Here is a 19175-nt window from a genome sequence, read left to right as displayed (position 1 = left end):
ATTATTGAACTCCATAGACTGGATGACCTTCACAAAGATGGAGCATCATCATCAGTAACGGCTACTAAACAACTACCGGCTCCTCCCAGCACTGCTGTATATATAGTAGCGCCAGTGATATGTCCGTCCTGTACATTCTACTTGCGGCTACATTGGCCACTACTGTAACTCTTGGCGAACAGCTCGGAAGAAGCCGAGTCCAGCACCACCACCACCCAGTCTCTCTTGGTGCCGTCCTTTTTTAATTCATCCCGTCCTCGCCGGCCAGTTCGTCTTTTCGGTTTTGTAGCAGACGATTCGAAAGCTCGCAGTATATCACTTGAGAAATTATGAAATAAAGTAGTTTATAGCCAATGTGTATATGATAAATTTTGAAATTATGAAATATTCGTTGGATGGTTTCTAAATGTTCCATACACCTTTATCAACCGGTGTTTCATTTCCGGCATTGTCTGCTGACTGCGGTACTGCAATACTTTCAGTTTCTAACATGGCGGCGCCGACGGGCAGCGTCGACGAACTTGTGCATCATGTTTCTTTACATACTCCGTTGCATTTCCTCTCGGATGGTTGTATCAGTCCATTCGTTGTCTTATATGGAGTTTGGTTTTACACATGGACATCTGTTTATGGTGTTTCGGACTACTATGAGCCTGGACTGATAGCGCTGGCTGTAATCGGTGTAGTCCACATACTCACATGCTTGTTTTGTCATTGGTCCGTGCACGTTAGATGCTTTTTGTCATACAGAAAGGTATGTACGATAACATAGCTTTAACACACATTTTAAATGAAGAGGGTCCGGTGGCTAACTTTTATCATATCAATTTAAGGAATTCAGTTCCTCGTTCAGGTTGTCTCACGAGATAGATATGTGATATTACCATATGTTGCAACACGACAGGCAACTATAAAATGGGGTTCACTTCCAAAAGGTTAAAACGGATATGAGACGACCAGATTACGCCTCATGAAGTACCAATATGTGTGCAACAGTTGATGGGCGCGAAACTTCCTGAAATACGCTGTGTATCGATTGTGCCTCATGTCATTACGGTTTGTTAATGCGTTCCCCATACTGCGTACAGGAAAAAGATCCTCTTAAAGCGACGTTTGCTAAGGTGATTCCAACGGCGAACAATGGATCGTCTGAACTGGTTCCACTTCATGTCAAAAAGGTACGTTTACGACGAAACCCTGTAAGCTCGTCACCGCAACGCATTCTTTTCTTTTTTAACCTAGCTCGAAGGACAGCCGGAGCCAGATGTTTGGATTATATTTCAAAAGACAAAATATTTTTACAACTTCGACAGAAAATGCTTTCAAGGGATACAGTTCCCTACAGAAATGCCACTTAGGGAGTACCAAGATTGGAAGGGCTATGGTGATGACGATGAAGCTGTCGATGCTGAAAGAAGATATGGCAAAAACGAGTACGTGACTGCTTTACCATGCCATATTTCGTATCAATGAAGATGTCACTGGAATGTCATACACGGGGATTGTTACCGGAAACGGTTCCTATGCTTTCTAGAAACGAAAATAGAAACAAAACTATTTTTGTTGCCGTTACCAGGAACCGAAACAGAATTCAAAGGACAGTAACCATAAAGGAAGTCTGTTTTCTGATCCCAGTTATTCCTGAATTGGCAACCCCACAAATTCATTTTTCTTACATTTGGTATCCACAGCGTATTACAGCCAATTACAACTCAACGCATGACAAGCGTGATGGCCTTTACCGTGATGCAGGTGCAGTTCGCACTTCACCAAATCTTTCTGCCAAATTTGTTTCGGAAATGGAACCCGAAACAGAAATAGCTGAGAAGCGAACACAAAAACTAAATATCTACTTCAAGAGCGAAACGGAGACCAGTACCAAAGTTCGATCAGAAACGGAAACACTATTATTTTCTGTAACAATCCCTGCTGAACTTGCCGCTGTCACTCACTCTGCAATGTCATCTTGGCAGGTTGGAAATGGTGGTTCCAGAGTTCATGGAACTGTTCAAGGAACGAGCCACAGCACCATTTTTCGTCTTTCAAGTGTTCTGCGTGGCCCTCTGGTGCCTAGACGAGTTTTGGTACTACAGTGTGTTCACACTGATGATGCTTATAGCTTTTGAATGCACACTAGTTCAACAACAGCTTAGGAACCTTTCGGAGATTCGCAAAATGGGGAACAAGCCCTACATGATCCAGGTGTGCAGCGCCATCTGCGGGAAGGCTTTAAGTTCAGTAACAAACATGTTACCGTTTTTTGTGGGCAGGTGTATCGAAATAGAAAGTGGAGGCCAATACTCAGTTGTGATCTCGTACCTGGGGACATCGTTTCTATAGGTGAGTTACGACGTCGAATATTCTTCATCGCGCGATTGGCGGTTAATATGCCATCTTCCAGGACGTTCACAAAACGACAATCTCGTGCCATGTGACATGCTGCTTCTGAAAGGACCCTGTATTGTGGATGAGTCCATGCTTACTGGAGAATCAGTTCCTCAAATGAAGGTATGCCTACCTAATTTGTGTGTGTGTGTGATCAACAGTGACTTGAAGCTAGGTTGGCGCAGTTTGAAAGAGTAAGGGAGCTTGTTAACGAGGACGTTCTACAAGTGCATGAGTTGTTCTGCTACAGAGGAAGGGGCTTGCATGTGGTCGAAGAACCCACAGTTGTTCTCTCGTGAATTCACGGTTGGATGTTACGATGTGCCGGAAAGCATAACTAAGAAATGATGTGATGTTCGTGACAAGGTCTGTGTTTGACTGCTTTCCCTTCCGAGGTGAAACAAAACTTGCATCATTAAAAAAAAATGTTCACGACGTTCCGCTTCGAATTCCAAAATTTCTGTTTTACCGTTGCCAAAACTGAAATCCGCATTCCCCATGTCTTTCCGTGATAAACGAGTTTCTAGGATCCTCGGTGATCACATTGTGCGAAACATTGCCCAGTACTGTACCAGTTGATGATGAACGTGCCTTGTCTTACAGGAGCCCGTTGATGGCGTTGATGCTAATCACATTTTGGACATTGGAATGGACGGTCGTCTTCATATTCTTTTTGGTGGGACAAAGGTTATTCAGCATACACCACCTGCAAAGAACAGCCCTGGTTTGAGACGTTAGTTCACCACTTCTTAACTCTGCGCCCTTTCGTAAAGTCACGCACCTTGTGAGACCCACGTTTACTATGCAGCTGCGGATAACGGCTGCGTGGCTTATGTCTTGAAGACTGGCTTCAACACGGCTCAGGGCAAACTGCTTCGTACAATCTTGTTTGGGGTGAAGCGTGTCACAGCTAACAACCTGGAAACCTTTGCGTTTATCCTGTTCCTGCTTGTGTTTGCCATTGCCGCTGCCAGCTATGTTTGGCTGAAAGGTAGGGCCGTCACTGCTCCGCGAAAGTCCGCGCACCCTTGCATCCGTCTGATAGCTCCTGTGTGAACACACGCAACAGGTACAGAAGATCCCGCCAGGAATCGTTACAAGTTGTTCCTGGAGTGCGCCCTCATCTTAACTTCGGTGGTTCCTCCAGAACTGCCAATCGAGCTGTCGTTGGCTGTGAACACGTCTTTGCTCGCCCTCACTCGTTTAGGTGAGTCCTTGTTATGACTTTGCCGCTCAGCATCTCGTGTTCATTTGAAGCGCTAGAAATGCAGTATTTTTTTATTTTCAAGCCGACAGTTTATGTTTCCACCCTGTAACACCCGATTTTACCCTGCTTTAGATCCCCTGAAATACCCGATTTTTGTTCCCTGATTTAAAAAAAAAACATAATATCTCTAATTACAAGGTCTGTTTATACCGTGACTATATATTGTTACTATCAGGACATCAATTTTTTCCGTTACCTCTTCCAGATGTGTTTTGCACAGAGCCGTTCAGGATTCCGTTTGCAGGAAAGGTTGAAACCTGCTGCTTCGATAAGACGGGAACTTTGACTAGCGACAGTCTCATAGTGGAAGGTGTTGCTGGGCTGAAGTGAGTTTTCGTTACTATGGGGTCAGATCTGATGCACTACAACACGCTTGTTGTTTTTAAATTACATTAGCGTTTGAAGAAAAGCCTAACTAACGGTATAATTTTCCCGAGAGTCCTCAGACTGAACTGAAATCTTCATTCGTCAACAGAAATGAAAGAGACATTTGCCCCGTATCAGACATTCCCTTAGAAACTACCCAAGTGATGGCCTCTTGTCATTCCTTGGTACAACTGGATGACGGACTGGTGGGTGACCCCTTGGAAAAGGCCACTCTGCTAGCAATTGAGTGGAACTTGACAAAGGGTAAGCTCGATTCCATGTAGTTTTTTTAGGCACGTGCAATCACTGGGCTTTGCGTCTTTTCATCGCCCTAGGAGATGCTGTGGTTCCGAAGAAAGGCAAAGTGCCCGGCATCAAGGTCTTCAACCGTTTTCACTTCAGCAGTGCCCTCAAGCGAATGTCTGTGGTTGCTGGTTATGCTTCACAGGGCTCCACTGAAACCAACTACATAGCAGCTGTGAAAGGAGCCCCGGAGACACTGAAGCCCATGGTACGTGGTGATAAAAGAGAGTTCTTATTGATTTTACGTGTACTGCTTGCGACACAGCTGTCTGAAATCAGCACCCCGCGGTTTATCCGATCTCAAATTGCGAGGTGTTGCAACACAATTTATTTCGAGTAAGAGACACGTGCAGCATATGGTTCACTTTTAAATACAATATTGGAACAACATTTTCGAGGGTAACCAAGGAAATATGGGCTGCAGAACTACTGACAGGCAATTTCAAACAACCGTGTTGCGAGCAGCACCCTTCTTATTGTTGGAGCTTGACCAATTTCTGCGAGCCTCTTTTTTGAACTGCCACATAGAATGGCATGTCTCATCTACTTGTTAGTCATTCAGTGTGTAACTTTTATGAAACTGCGTTCTCGTTAATTGCATGTTGAAATTCCACAAGGAAACTGCTTGAGTGTTAATAAACTTTCAACGAAATCTGTAATTGCTGCAATCACAAGACGAAGGCAGCATCACTCGTCCATCAACAACTTGTATGACACAGCTGTTAGACAATTATTTGTTGCACATCCTTGTTTGACTGCAATGTGACAACATATGGTGAATATTATGCCAGGTCACATAGCATGAACATGCTTCTGTGTCATTAGAAACCTTGTAGAGGTGTGACGGAACACTCTCTGGGTAGCGTTTTAACGGAGACTATATTGTTATATTACAAAGAGCAGTGCTGACATGAAACAGTTTTTGAATCATTCTCACATATCTTAGTGTTCTTTGCACATTTCTATCATTGTGTGGGGTCATTTACTTTTCTCGAGCTATTCTACAATGATACTATTAATATATTGTGGGCTCCACTCTAGCATGCGCTGGCCCACTTCACGATGGTATTGAACTGAAAAAAGGAAAAACCCAGGGCAGGCATTATTTCAGCAATGCAAATTTGATGTCGTGCTCTCCCCTAGTTTTCTCACATTCCGGATGACTACGACGAGGTGTACCTTCGCATGTCACGAAAAGGGGCCCGAGTCTTGGCCATGGGTCGCAGTGAGCTTGGACAGCTGAGTCACCAACAGGTGAGGCAGTTTCTCCTCTTGTTGTTTGTGTGTGTATGCAAATACAGAACAGTGCACACTTCTCGGAGCAGTATGCTAAAATGCGTAGCCTCTGTAGTTGTGTTCAAGATAAGAAGGAAAAGATATCTAGTCCGTCAACTACATACACCGTTGGAGATAAGGAGACACAATACCCCACCAGGAGAAATACTGCAGCGCCACCACGCACCATCAGTAGGGGGAGCACACTCTCTGCTGCACCGCAGCATCATGCGGCTGGTCTTAGCAGCAAGTACGGAAGCAGCGTGACCTCTCTATGTCCAGCCGTCGTGTCAACGCCACCTAGATACGGAAGGCCTGCTTATTGCCTCCTCTCCCTCCTTCGCTACGTGGATAGAATTCGTCTGCTATCTGCGAATCTCCGTTTGCGAATCCAAGAACTCGCAAATGATTGCACCCCACTTTGGAACCTGTAGACATGAATCTGTGGACAAAAAGTGCAACACGATTTCCAGAAAATCAGTCTTGGGAAAGATATGGGATCGTTTGCGCCGTATTTTAATATTTTCCCATATAGTATACGGGGAAGTTCAATCACTACTCGCAGACGACTTTGGTTCATCTCCATGGCTACAACGGCTGAAAGCTCGTTCTTGATTGGCTACCGCCATTGAAAACACGGTCCTGATTGGCTGACTCTTAGTTGTTATGTCACGTCGATGAGTAAGCAGGCTTTCCCCGTCTAGGTGGTGTTGCATCGTATCTGTGGCGCAGTAATATTTTGAGAGCTGACGGACTAGAGTTCTTTTCCTTCTTGACTTGAACACGATTATAGTGGCATTAGGAAGAGGCTGTTGAATTTATCAAACAATCACTGTTGGTGTGGTCTGGGGTCTATTTGTTCTTTATATAAATATATTTTGCAGAAATGTCTTCTTTACACACCATGATTGTAATGGTGGTGTTCCATAACTACTACTTTTTGTCTCTCTTCAACTGTGACTTCTGCCATTAGTATAATGAGGTTCTCCAAATACGAAAACCCATTGAGCTTATCATTAATGGAGTCTGCGTGGTTTGATGGAACTCCTTCGACTCACGCTCTTAACATGATGATCTTTGAATAGGTTAGGGACCTCACACGAGAAGACATTGAACAGAACCTTGACTTTGTGGGATTCCTAGTCATTTCTTGCCCACTGAAAGCTGATTCCCTGTCTGTGATCAAAGAAATTCAATCATCCAGTCACCATGTAAGTTGCCATACTTGTTCACAAACAAAGACCTTTTGTGGTACAGTCCAGCCTGTTCGCAACGATATTGACGTAAATGCGAAATCCGGTCATTATATCGAAGTGTCGTAACACATGAACCTTCTCTAAATCGCCGGTCGGGATCGCGTCAGCAAAGTGGAACAGTACTAGAATAGGACAGAATAGAGTACTAGAACAGTAGTAGAATGCTACTGAATATGAATGTCTGTTGAAAGCATCCAAACGTTTTATGTTACTCTAGTTTGAGGCAGCTTTTGTGTTACATTCCACGAAAGTCTTTTGCAGTGACAACATAACTGCCTATATCATGTGAGGGTCTGCACCCCTTGAGATTGATGATCATGTTCGTTGCTCACCATCAATGTCGTAATCACATAAGTCATCATTGTTCTCACTATCGGAACTGCGTCATCCATCAGAACGTGCCTTGTCCACGGTTAATTAAAATCGGCACACGTTTTAGTGGCTTTCTTTGCACTGTATTTTGCAAAGCGGTTTCGTACCAGTACAAAATCCGCAGAGCACGCGGAACGTAATTTTGAGGCATGTGCGTTTCCTCAACAAAACGGTTCCCAGAACTGCGGACACCCTCGCTGTGCGCAGCAACCGAGAAAACACTTTTGGGGGAGAGAACGATATGGAGACGGAGAACCGTTACAGGTACCGTAACTTCCGTAACTTCTAGCAAGTGCCTTTGAAGTCACGCTCTGCAACACATTTAATCCTTGTCGGTTATGTGTAGTTAAATGCTGCTGGAAAGTGCTTGCTTGCTATGTTTTCAATAAAAAATCAATCTTGCGTCTCATTTTACTGGCTGTTGGGAGAATTTTGATCGTCGTATGCAGGGGCGGATCCAGACCCTCTGTTTGAAAGGGGGCGGTTTCTTTGTCGGAGCGCGTAGTGGGGGAGGGGGGAATCCAATGTATAAACTGACATTTTTGGGGGTGATCCCCCCCCCCCCCCCCCGGATCCGCCACTGGCCGTATGCGAGCAAGGCGCTTCCATGTCAATTGTCGGCGATCGTTGCATCTAAGTCTTGCTTACCTGTGCTTCAATGCGTGATCTGATGGGAACCAGCAATTTGATTTCGATATCAGAGTTATCATCGTATAGTGGAGTTGAGGATCGTAATAAACAGGCTCGACTGTACCTCGCGTATCGTGAATGAGGGGGATTGATTGCTCGCTTTTTAGGTCTGCATGATCACCGGAGACGCTCCGCTTACAGCTTGTCACGTGGCGCGAGAGCTAAACTTTTTTTCGAAGGAGGTGACGCTCATTCTGACGGAGATTGCTGATGACGGTAAGAGAAATCTAAAATCACGTCCTGTACCCCTTTCTTGCTTCGGATCTCAGCGAGTCATTTCACAGTCTCTTTCTCTTTTACCTTTAACTATGTGCATTCTTCCATTTTCTTTCCATCCTTCTGACAGTGTGGGAGTGGGTGTCTATCGATGAGTCAGTCAAGGTACCACTATCTGGTTCAGTATTGAATAGGAGATTCATTGATGAGTACGACTTCTGCATCACTGGTGAGGTGAGTCATTCGACACTTTTAGGGAAGTAGGGACTTTAGATGCAGATGAATGTTTGACACGAGGTACTGTTTATTCAGGGACATAGAATATTTCCTGAACGGGAAAGTCAACATGTCGGTAGTTCAACAGCGCTGTGCAAGTCATGTTGCATTTTATTTATTTATTTTTTTCTACCACTTGCACACTATATAATTGTTTTAACAGCAGCTATATTTTATTAGAGCTTTCGGTGACTTAATTTTGACCAGGCTTTGCAATTCTTTTGGGAGTGAAATCTCCAGGTGTTGTGGTTTTCTTACTAGTAGGTCTGGGAAAAGAAAGAGAAAAAAAAATGTGCTAAGGGGCTGCTGAAATATGTGTGCACTTATACTCCATTGAAAACCAAAACATTTACATTTGGAATTTGGTGTGATAATGAACTGCATATGAGTTGCCTTTGTGGCATGCAAAAGCTGCTGTGTGCAGTACGCGTTGTTTAACATCAAAATTTTCTTTTCCTCATTCTTTGTTATGAAAGTTCTACGAACCTCATCTATGAAGGTGATAACCTATGAACCTATGACTGTGAATCTGCCTATGAACCTATGAACCTATAACCTCATCTATGAAAGTTGTAGGAACCAAACATAGCAATAGCTGGTGCGACCGTGTGTACATGACATAAAAATATGGCAATGTCTTTCAATTATGTTTCATATAAACTCTTCAACATCACTTTATCATTAGGGCATGAATCATCTCGTGGAGAAAGACCCAGCATTTTTCCGCAAGATACTTCACCACGTGCGGGTGTTTGCCCGTGTTGCACCAAAACAGAAGGTACGAGAAGGTCTGATGTTCTTGAGCTTTTTTTATTTTTTTATTTTTGAGGATTGGGAATGGGAGCTCTATATGGTTACCAGTACTACATGGTGAAATCAGATAGAAATTGTCGAGTTTCAGTTGCTTCGAGACATAAAAAAAATAGATATATATATCTGCAAGTACACAATGTGTACACATTTTTCAGTGTGTGTTATTATGCTTCTTACAACTCTGAGGCATAAATTTGATGAAAAGTACTGGACAGAAGAATAAGGACTTACTTCTGTACCACCCCAGTTGGGACACAGTAACTTTGGACTGTGCTGCAGTGTCATTCCACTGATATTAAACCAGCTGTGCTGCTCAACTTCCTTCGCATCTTGGTTCAGTAGAACCTTGCTAGTTTGACCTAGCTTAATCAAGAGGCCTCCTATGGTCTTGTGTTCGTGCATTGAAGCCTGACCCCATAAGTCGAAGCATAATGCTCGCAACAATCCGCTTGTCTCTTTGTTCTAACCCAGTATGTCCTGTCTGAGTGCTGCAATGTTGCGTCATGAACCATCACCAACATCCCCTCTTCAATCGTCGACTCAGCGACAGATGGAACATGTTCAAAAACACATGTGCCGTGTCAATTTGGCTTCCCATGTCTTGCAAGAGGTTATTGCAACGTAACGCTGATAGCTGTGCTGCAACGCTGATAACTGCGAATAATCTTTATCTGGTTTCGCGTCATCTCAAGAGTACGTGTGCACAGGAAGGCGCTGAGAACATCTGTGCTGCGAAGGATGTCCTTCTTAGCACAAACTGTGTTGTTGCTGACCCTGCTGAAGATGCTGTTGATGGACCGCCACACATGCTGTCTTTCTCGGAAGTGTTACTGTTGATTAACGTTGTACGCAACTCTGTGGAATTCGACGGCGCACACAGAGCGGCCTGATGGACGTGACATGCCACATTGAATGAACGGTTACTTCCGACGCCAGTTACTGCGCGCAGCAAATCCGCAAAAGTGATTTTCTGCGCCCTTAGCACCCTTGCTTCCTTCTCCTTGCTCAACAAAGGTACAATTCCAATGAGCTTGCCTGAGTTTGCTCAACTTGGAAACCTGCTTAGCTGCAAATTTTCTTTGCCCCTGTTTGACTATGAATTACTGAAGTTGTGCTGTACAAGATTTTATTGTGTCCAGAGGTAACGGGGTGCTCACTTGTCCCAGCAGTCCATGACACCGGGGCCCATGGGGAAGTCGTCACGATATCACTGGTCTGGAAGCGCATGTTGTGCACTAAATGTCCTTTGTGTCACACTTTGACCTAGTTCTGGTTGTCCTCTGATGCCATACGTGAAACAAGGAGAGAGTTATGCGAGGTTGGGATGAAAACATGTTGCACAAAAGCTATACGCATCCTGTGGCAGTCTCGAGTGTTTGAGGCAGCTCCAGAGCCAGAAACGTTTTCTAACGACCTTGTTTACGGTGTCCTTCTCTTCCCTGTACCTTTACTACACAGATGAAGATTTGTGCCTTTAGTTTTCGGTGTTAAAAGCCCATCTTATTTTTGTCTGGTTGATTTCACGCACACTGATGCCAGATTGTATTGTATTTTTGTAACAGGAACAAGTGATCACAGCCTTGAAAAGTCTGGGTTTCACGACGCTGATGTGTGGTGATGGAACGAATGACGTTGGAGCCTTGAGGCACGCCCATGTCGGTATGTTTTGCACTGCAGTTAGCATATCGCTAGTCTTGTTTACGCAAGTGCGCTTAAAGAATATTGTAAAACGAATGACTAAGCACTGGTGAGGTACTGATGAATACTGAACAGATTTAGCAAACCCAGTTTGCCCATACAAGCAACCCATTGCACACCAAAGTGTGAGGAAACTGAGATTGCTTGGGGATGATGGATAGACTAAGTGGTCTTCGCATATGATCACATACATGGGGACACACCAGGATGGAGGTGCTCCACATCACTCTGTAAGAAAAAGATGTCCTGAGCTAGCTGTCTTGCTTATGTGGGATAATTACTTTAAAGTAACTACATGGTCTTTCTTTTTTACCATAAATTATACTGCAGGGTATTTGTATACCAGTAGTTAGTGCATAGGATGGCACATGCTTCTTCTTCTAAATCTTCTCTCCAAAAATTCCACTGAATGCAGTGGCTTGCTCTGTATCACAAATTAGCCTGTCGAGGTGGTGTCCTTGCCTATATCCTTGCTCAGAGGCAAGGATGTAGTTTATCGGCATTACACGAATGCTTTGTTCCCTGTAGCTTTTTGCCAGGTATGACTCTTGAACCCGAGGCTCTCGTGATACACTAGTAGCAAGCACGCAGTAATTTTATTTTTCTTAGATTGCTCGCAGCAGGTAAAAAATGGTCCTTGTCCGCAGGGGTAGCCCTACTCGCAAATGCTCCCCATAGCCAGGACAGGAAGCGCAGGAAGGAAAAGGAAGAGCTTGGCAGCACATCAGCTGCTGTAGATGGGGAACAGAACAACCACACGGTGAGCAAGCTGGAAGCACTGGCAGCTAGAGGACGTCTGGGCAAGCGCCCCGAGAACAAAGGCAGACCACTCAGCAGGGCTGAGAAAGTGGCAGACGCTCAGGTACTCACGGTGATTTCAGGTGCCCGCATGCTTCCTCATCCCTACTGTGTCACTTTTTACTTATTCTGTGTGTTGATTCATGCCAAAACATCACTAACGAGACCTGCTTGTCAATTTTGTGAAACAATGAAGTAGCGCATCAGTGATCGAGACACGAAAAGGATACTGCATCGTAGATGGAGGGCGTTCGCCCTTCCAGGCAGCTGATCTTCAGCAGACGTTGCAGATATGTTTGGTACTAGTACCTTGCTCTGGTACAGTCGCAAAAGCAAAACGTAGTTGGCAGTGCTGCTGTGTCACAACTTGCCGGCATTGCGAGAGGCACAACCGTTCACATCCCGAAGTTGGCTAATCAACTGAGGTGTCTCGCATTGTGGCACCCTTAAAGGGGCGCTAAAATGCAAAAACTACTTGCTCTCAAATGAAAGTCCGTGTTTCAATTCGTATAACGCAAGCAAAATTAGTTCACACAATGCTACCGTTCAGAAGAAAAACACAATGAAAACAAAACCATCTTTGGCGGCAACGAATGGTATCCCCAGGAGGCAAAGATTCGCGGCCTCCAATGAGACAGCGGGAGAAGCACGTGAATAGCTATCGTGGTCGTGTGGATTCGGAACGGGTCCGATCGTTGTGTTCCGTATGCGCGCGGCATGATGCGCACCACTGCATTTTTCAATACCGATTCACTGAATTGTAGTCCGCAACAGTTCTCGTGAATAGTTCCACTGACAACATTTATCTTCATGTTCTTCGGACAGTGATGCCAGTTCGCTTTGCAACGTGCATTATGTTCTTCACCGGGACTACTCCGTGGTGTGGCACGTGCATGCACGCGTAGCATGGACTAAAAACACCGATGCGCGAGCTGAAACGACGTTCACTGCATAGCGCCAAAGGAAGAAAGAGTCCGGTATAATTTCGATTGTGGCATTTGTTTTCATTTTAGTGCCCCTTTAATGGTGTGTATGGGGGGGGGACCACACAGCCCATTGAAAAGTGCCTGTACCTCCTGGTAGTGTCAGAGTGGAGCTTGAGTGAATGATATGTACGAGATCGACGAAGACTTCGGTCTTTTTTTTTTTTTTTTTTTTTTGTTTTAGGCAGTGGTGCTGCCACCTTTGTGTGTTCAATCCAGTGAGTATATCTATAAGGTTTGGCAGAAATGAGATGCGTGGAATGGGTGGAAACCCTCAGACCCCTTAATTTCAGCACCGGTGTAGATAGCATGAAACGTCAAGCATTTGAAGTGGTGTCTCTGGTCCAGACTATTTGCATCTATCAATATGGCCCACATGCACTACCTGGTGTTTCTGCAGAAACAGCTTCAGAAGTTGTTGAAAGAACTCGAGGAACAAGACCAAGCACAAGTTGTGAAGCTGGGTGATGCTAGCATCGCCGCACCGTTCACTTCCAAGCTGTCATCTATACAGTGCAGTGAGTACCATCTTCAGAACAGAGTATTTTTTAATGTTGTTTGTTGTTAGGGGATTGGATTAAACTGCAAGCTGTTGTGGCTGTTGTGTTTCTGGAATAGTCTATCCCGGGTGACTGACAGTCAACAGACGAAAAGTCCTCTTAAAATACAGTCTGAGCTGATGACATTTTGACCAGGAGACTTTCGAAATGTTGACGTATTCCGACCTGTTTGTCCTGTTCCTTCTCTCAAAATGACAGGCTTCCATGCAAAAGAAAAAAACAACAACTTAGGCTTGACTTCGGAATACTTTATTGGGACGGTCACATCTGTTCCAGTCTATTTCTATTTCTTTCTATTTCAAACTACTGGCATAGTTTGACTGTTATTCTTTGGAACACATGACAAGATTAGATGCCTGATGTCGAGAGTTGGCTGGAATTCCCTCTCTGGAAAAACGAGAGGACGTCACTCCCTAAGAACCAATCAGAACCATGCCTCGAGAAAAGGAATGCGCGGCTGTGCGGGGGGAGGTCTCACAGAGTCGCGAGGTGTCTGGACAGTGCCTCTCTCCCGTGAGCACTGCCCTCTCACCCCTCCGGTTAGGGAGTGCCATCATGCCGGCGGAGCCTCAGCAGCCGTGGAAGCAGCGGCGGTGTTTGAAATTCGTTTATTTAGAATCTAAGTGCTTTTCTAACAAAAAAAATTCAGCCAGCTAGGTTGTCGGCTGATGCCGAACATCGTGGTACCGGTTGCATAGATGGGTTTCTGGATGCGACCGTCCCTCTAAAGCACAGTAGCTGTGCTACTGCTACACCAAAGGACAGTACCTTGTGACCCTGGGTTTGCAAGCAGTGTACTAGTATCTCAGATACTGTACTGTAGTGTGTGTACTGCAGACTGGTATGGGTATAAAACGGGGATACATAAAATATAGCAACAGACCTGGCTTGCTGGTAGTTACGATGCATGATAAACGAGTGCAAAGGAGACAGGACATCACAGCCGTTGACTGTGACTGATTGTGTCTCCGTTGCACTTGTTTATCGTGCACTGGAATACGTAGTGGGTAATGACAAGTGCATTGGCGCGTTTTGTTGCAGTCTTTTTCGTGTCTTTTTACAGTTTGCCACGTTATAAAACAAGGCCGCTGTACTCTTGTGACAACTCTACAGATGTTCAAGATTCTTGCCTTGAATGCGCTCGTGTTGGCATACAGCCAAAGTGTTCTTTACCTTGATGGCATCAAGTTCAGTGACACACAGGCCACACTGCAAGGCCTGCTTTTAGCTGGCTGCTTTCTTTTCATCTCACGGTCGAAGGTAAGACAAGATAAAACGTTGCTCATGGTAGTCAGTTGAGTTCACTGGTTCACATGCTTCACATGAGTAGTTCTGTGCTTCACATGCTTCACATGAGTAGCTTCACATGAGTAGTTCTTGAATGCAACGAGTGCGGTGGCACTAGAGTTGAGCAGGTCTCGAAATGAAATGGTGTTCAAAATACGATGGGTGTCCAGAAAGTAAGTTCCGCTTGGCTATTAAAAAGCATCAAAACATGTTTTTCAAATGTGTCGCATGGATGTAGAATTTACGTCGTTCCGATCGTTTACATTACCGACGTTTAAGAAATTTCACGCAACATTTTTGGTGTTACGGGGTGGAGTGTGGCCAAGAGCAACAAGTAAAAAAAATCTGCACAGAAAAATCTTTGGTGTCGACGGCTCCTCCACCAATTTTGTCACAGCGCTCTCAGATATGCTCAGTCCCCAAGCTACAGCCATTAATGTTGTCTGTGAGAGGTGCCTCAGATGTTTCAGAACTAACTAGTACTGCAACTTACTAGTCAAAGTTATCACCTCATTAACACAATTAACATCACAAAAGTCACCAATGTTTATTATATGCCCAAAGCCTCGCGGACCTCTCTTCATCAGAGAGAGCCCACCCCCTAACTCTTCACTGCGTTCTTCATGTCTTGAGGTACATTTCTATGCAGTGTCTACCGTTATTAAAGGAGCATTAAAGTGGTATCTAACGTGGCAAAAAACTGCTGTCATGTGTCGACATCCTCCGGTTGTCTCAAACTGGCATCTGTGACGTGCCAATGACAAATGAAGTCGCACGCAACCCCACAGTGGGAACTGCAGTCCGGCAGTGCATTCCGAGTTGCGGTTCTTCCGTGTACTCTTTCTGCTCAACCATCCTTCTTCGGTAAAGCAAAAGATCGTCACCCGCGTTGTCCTGCTATCTCGTGCTGTTAACACCGCCTGGACTTCAAAAAAATTCTGTAACGTACCATCAAAGATTCTACTGTGTACTATGCATTTATTTTATTTATGTATTTTACTGTGCTCTCGCAAAGGGGGACTGAACCTCTGCCGAGGCAGACACATTACATTTAAAACACCAGAATATGTAAGACACAGTCGACCAAAACACCGCAGAAACCTCTCAACGTACTTCTATTGATGTTGCTTGCCTCTTTACGACCTGAAACATAGATCCCTTCAAATTTCGTCCGTTTTGAAACAATGATAGGAACTACAATCCCTGTAGATTGCATTATTGTGAGGCACGTCTCCACCTGCAGACGGAACTTGCTTTCTGGGTACAGCTTGCACATTGTGACAAAATTTCCAGGAAGGGAGAGAAGCTGTCACGGTGGTGCATGTTTCTAATAGTTTCTCGTGTTCACATACACTTGCTTTCATAGCCCCTGAAGACACTCTCAAAAGAGCGGCCCTTGCCAAACATCTTCAATGTCTACACGCTCCTCACAGTCCTGCTGCAGTTTGCTGTGCATTTTGCCAGCCTCGTGTACCTAGTAAGGGAGGCAAACTCGAGGTCGCCCCCGAGGTATGCCCACAATTTTGTCTCTCTTGTTTAGACATGTGTAATTTGAATGCAGCATGGATGGCACACCTTTACTGAGTTTAGCACAGCTTGTTCGCAGTTGCAGATACATTAGTCGCTTTTTTTTTTCCTTGTCCTTCTGCTTGGTCTATTTACGTGCTAGCATTTAGACAAAGTATATCATCCTTTCAAGGATAATACCTAGTCCGGAACCGTTGATGCTGCTTAGTACTCATTGGAATGCACCTACAGTGCTTTTGTAAAGTTTCTCAAAATGCCTCTTCCACTTTATCAGTCCATTCTCTGGGTTCTACCAGAAATGACAAATCAGGGTGTGCAAACTGCTTTTACTGGGTTCAACCCTAAAACACAAGTCTCTATGTATTCTCTATGGCTTCATTCTGTAAGCACTCCATATCCTTTGGTGTTTGCCACCCCCTATGCTAAATATCTGAATCAAATTTTGTCAGGGAGTGCATTTAGAGAGCTGAAGGTTTGTTTTGAACATGATTTTAGAGCAGAAAAGTTTGCTGATCTGGAAGCAGAATTCAAGCCATCATTACTAAACAGTACAGTGTACATAATCTCCATGGCACTGCAAGTGTCCACGTTTGCAATCAACTACAGGGTAAGTTCTTCTGCAGTCCCCTCCATGTTTAATTAATAGTAGTGAGCGAATCTGATTTTGTCAAACACTTCGAGATTTGTGAGATATGTCAAACAAATATTCAAATTTGAACAATTCGGTTAATACACGTACGAATATTGACGTTCACAATATTTGGGAAGCAGGACATGCTGTATGATCTAGTTCATGAATATTTTGCCTCATTTGAGTCCTTTGATAACAAATGCTTTGCCCGACTTTTGTTTGCTGCTTTTCAAACTTCAGCACTCAAATACGCAGTGTTTTTCAAGTGTTAATTTTTATGTTTAATATTGAATTTTTCATTGTGAATTTTTGTGGATGCATTCTGGTTCTCAAGTTAAAATTTTGAGCTAGGTCAGGATTCACCAGCACACAACAATATTGGATGACCTGTAATGGCATTTGGTAACATCGTAGCACCAAGGTTCTCAAAGAGCATTCATGTTGTCATCACTCATGGTGTCATGCAGAATCATGTCACTACAGATTCCTGATTAATTGCTACACGAAAAAAAAAATCTTTTGAAAATGAAATCTTGGGCTACCACCCAAATTTTTCGGATGCCCACAGATTAGCTGACACGTCTGCCATGTTCTTGTTCTGCAGGGTCAGCCATTCATGGAGAGCTTACAAGAAAATAAGGCACTTCTCTATAGTCTGTTGATATCGGGGCTCTCCATAGTCTGCCTGGTGACAGGCGTCATTCCAGATGTGGCCAAGCAGTTTGAAATTGTGGAGTTCCCCAGTGAAGTATGTTTAGTGTTCTTGCTGATCAATTTTGCTTCAGCTTCAGCATATATGCTGAACTCATGCTTCAGCATGCTGACTTCAGCATATATGCTGAAGTCAGGAAGCCTTATATGCATGAGAAAGTAACCAACAAAGGACTAATCATGCACGTGCATCAATTACATTAACCAACATGGTAGTTCGGATGAAGACTGAAGAAGAATGATGAGTTTTTCAGAGCATGTGTGGGGATACATGTTGCCTGGCAGAATGGCATGTACTGCTGTTGTTCGAAAATGTCGTGGCTTTCTCTCACACCTTTCCTGTTTTTTTTTCCTATGCAGATGCAGATGATCATCCTCCAGGTTCTGGCATTTGACCTCTCCTGTTCGTTTGTTGTGGATCGTGTTTGCCTGTTTCTGTTTGGAAGGGGGAAGTTAAGAAGCCTGTGAATAGGTTTCCATCATTTGTAATTTATTTCCTTTTGAGACCTTCTATGGAAGTGCAGAAAGGAGTTGAAAAGAAAAAAAAAAGAAAAAAAGAAGAGAGCATTTTTAATAAACACCAGCACCTTGTCCAATGTTGCCTGCCGGTGTGTTGTTGGTCGAACGTTTCATTGATACTGCAGTTGGACCCAAGTTAAGAAGGTCACAAAAATTCAGGGAAACTATCAACAGCGCAAAAGGAAACATCCAAACCGCACTTATGGTGCCCTCTCAGGAATTGCAATCCTGGACAGCGTGACAGTATATGTGCCGACATCAAGGCCGACTGATTTCTCCAAATTGTCGCTGCTGCTGTGTCGTTTCCTGAATGACTAACTGGTATGTTAACAAAGCAGGTTGACGGTGCACTTGGCCCTTGCTGCTGCTGGCAAAGGGATTGAATCAACGTGCTCACTTTCACAACCAAGATCTCAACAAAATGTCTAGATTACAGATGCTGATAATTTTTCGTGCTCCAACAATTCTGACTGCCATTTTTTGGCCTCCACCGCTAGCACCATCCAGCTCTCCATAGGACCAACGTGTTTTACGTCCAGCATTTGGGACCATTCCTTCAAAGAAGAGGTCGATTTTTCATGGCATGTCGTCGGCGTGGCATCTCCCGAAAATGGGAAAGCCGCGACAAACTGTGCACTTCAAATCCAGATAGTTCGGGCAATTTCAATGGTGGTTGCACCAGTGCAGCACGTGTGCTCAACCTACTTTGCTTCTAGCACGTAATGTCACTGGATTTTTGGAATATGAGCGGGGATTTGAGATCGATTTTTCACTTGGAAGATTGGGTGTAGCACCTCTCTCAGCATGTGTCACATGTGAATGTACGTACACATCGAGCTGTGACGCAGGAGGAGCGAGGCAATTTTTTTCAGCAATTTTTTTTGCCGGCAATCCATGCCAAACCACGTACGTTTTCTTTTTCTTTTTTTTTTTTTTCATTTTGAAAAATCTCGTTGTTTGGGAGAGGGAGCCAATGAGGTCGCTCCACTGGCAGTAGGAGGGAGACAGAGACCTGTTCTGGGCATCGGACACGTTTTCACGGCCGATAAATTTTGTGAAATCTAGATGCTGAGGTTCGTTGCTTGATTGTCTCACTTTGTGATGCGCCTCAGGAGTGGCATATCAAATTCGAGGACATAGCAGATTGCTGGAAAGAAAAATAAGATGTGCCGTTTATGTTGTTGCTTTCCGACGTGCGACTCTGTCTCCTGTCACAGTTTCTCGCACCCCACAAAAGTTTGG

The 19175-nt window shown here is 44.3% G+C and overlaps 1 protein-coding gene across 1 annotated transcript; it reads left to right on the top strand.

Moving 5' to 3' along the window:
- The first annotated feature begins 488 nt into the window (after positions 1-488).
- On the top strand, positions 489-18010 carry LOC135368316 (endoplasmic reticulum transmembrane helix translocase-like). Its single transcript, XM_064601505.1, has 25 exons — positions 489-754; positions 1089-1178; positions 1243-1433; positions 1974-2202; positions 2271-2340; positions 2402-2508; positions 2989-3118; positions 3194-3376; positions 3455-3592; positions 3858-3978; positions 4128-4282; positions 4354-4529; positions 5465-5575; positions 6682-6807; positions 8022-8130; positions 8261-8364; positions 9092-9184; positions 10782-10878; positions 11565-11779; positions 13099-13216; positions 14322-14518; positions 15912-16054; positions 16568-16679; positions 17308-17451; positions 17775-18010. The coding sequence occupies exons 1-25, from the start codon at positions 491-493 to the stop codon at positions 17880-17882; spliced, it is 3531 nt and encodes a 1176-aa protein (XP_064457575.1). The 5' UTR covers positions 489-490; the 3' UTR covers positions 17883-18010.
- Positions 18011-19175: the final 1165 nt, after the last annotated feature.

The sequence above is a fragment of the Ornithodoros turicata genome, chromosome 9 (genome assembly GCF_037126465.1).
Source record: "Ornithodoros turicata isolate Travis chromosome 9, ASM3712646v1, whole genome shotgun sequence".
NCBI lineage: Eukaryota > Metazoa > Arthropoda > Arachnida > Ixodida > Argasidae > Ornithodoros > Ornithodoros turicata.
Note: the sequence above shows the minus strand (reverse complement) of the source record. Positions and strands in the feature narration are given on the sequence as shown.

What these genes read in the sequence shown, in the direction of transcription:
- LOC135368316 (XM_064601505.1), top strand. Translation starts at nt 491, where the DNA reads ATGGCGGCGCCGACGGGCAGCGTCGACGAACTTGTGCATCATGTTTCT. An exon ending in AGAAGATATGGCAAAAACGA is followed by an intron (nt 1,434 to 1,973) that starts GTACGTGACTGC and finishes TCATCTTGGCAG; the next exon opens with GTTGGAAATGGTGGTTCCAG. An exon ending in GACAGCTGAGTCACCAACAG is followed by an intron (nt 5,576 to 6,681) that starts GTGAGGCAGTTT and finishes ATCTTTGAATAG; the next exon opens with GTTAGGGACCTCACACGAGA.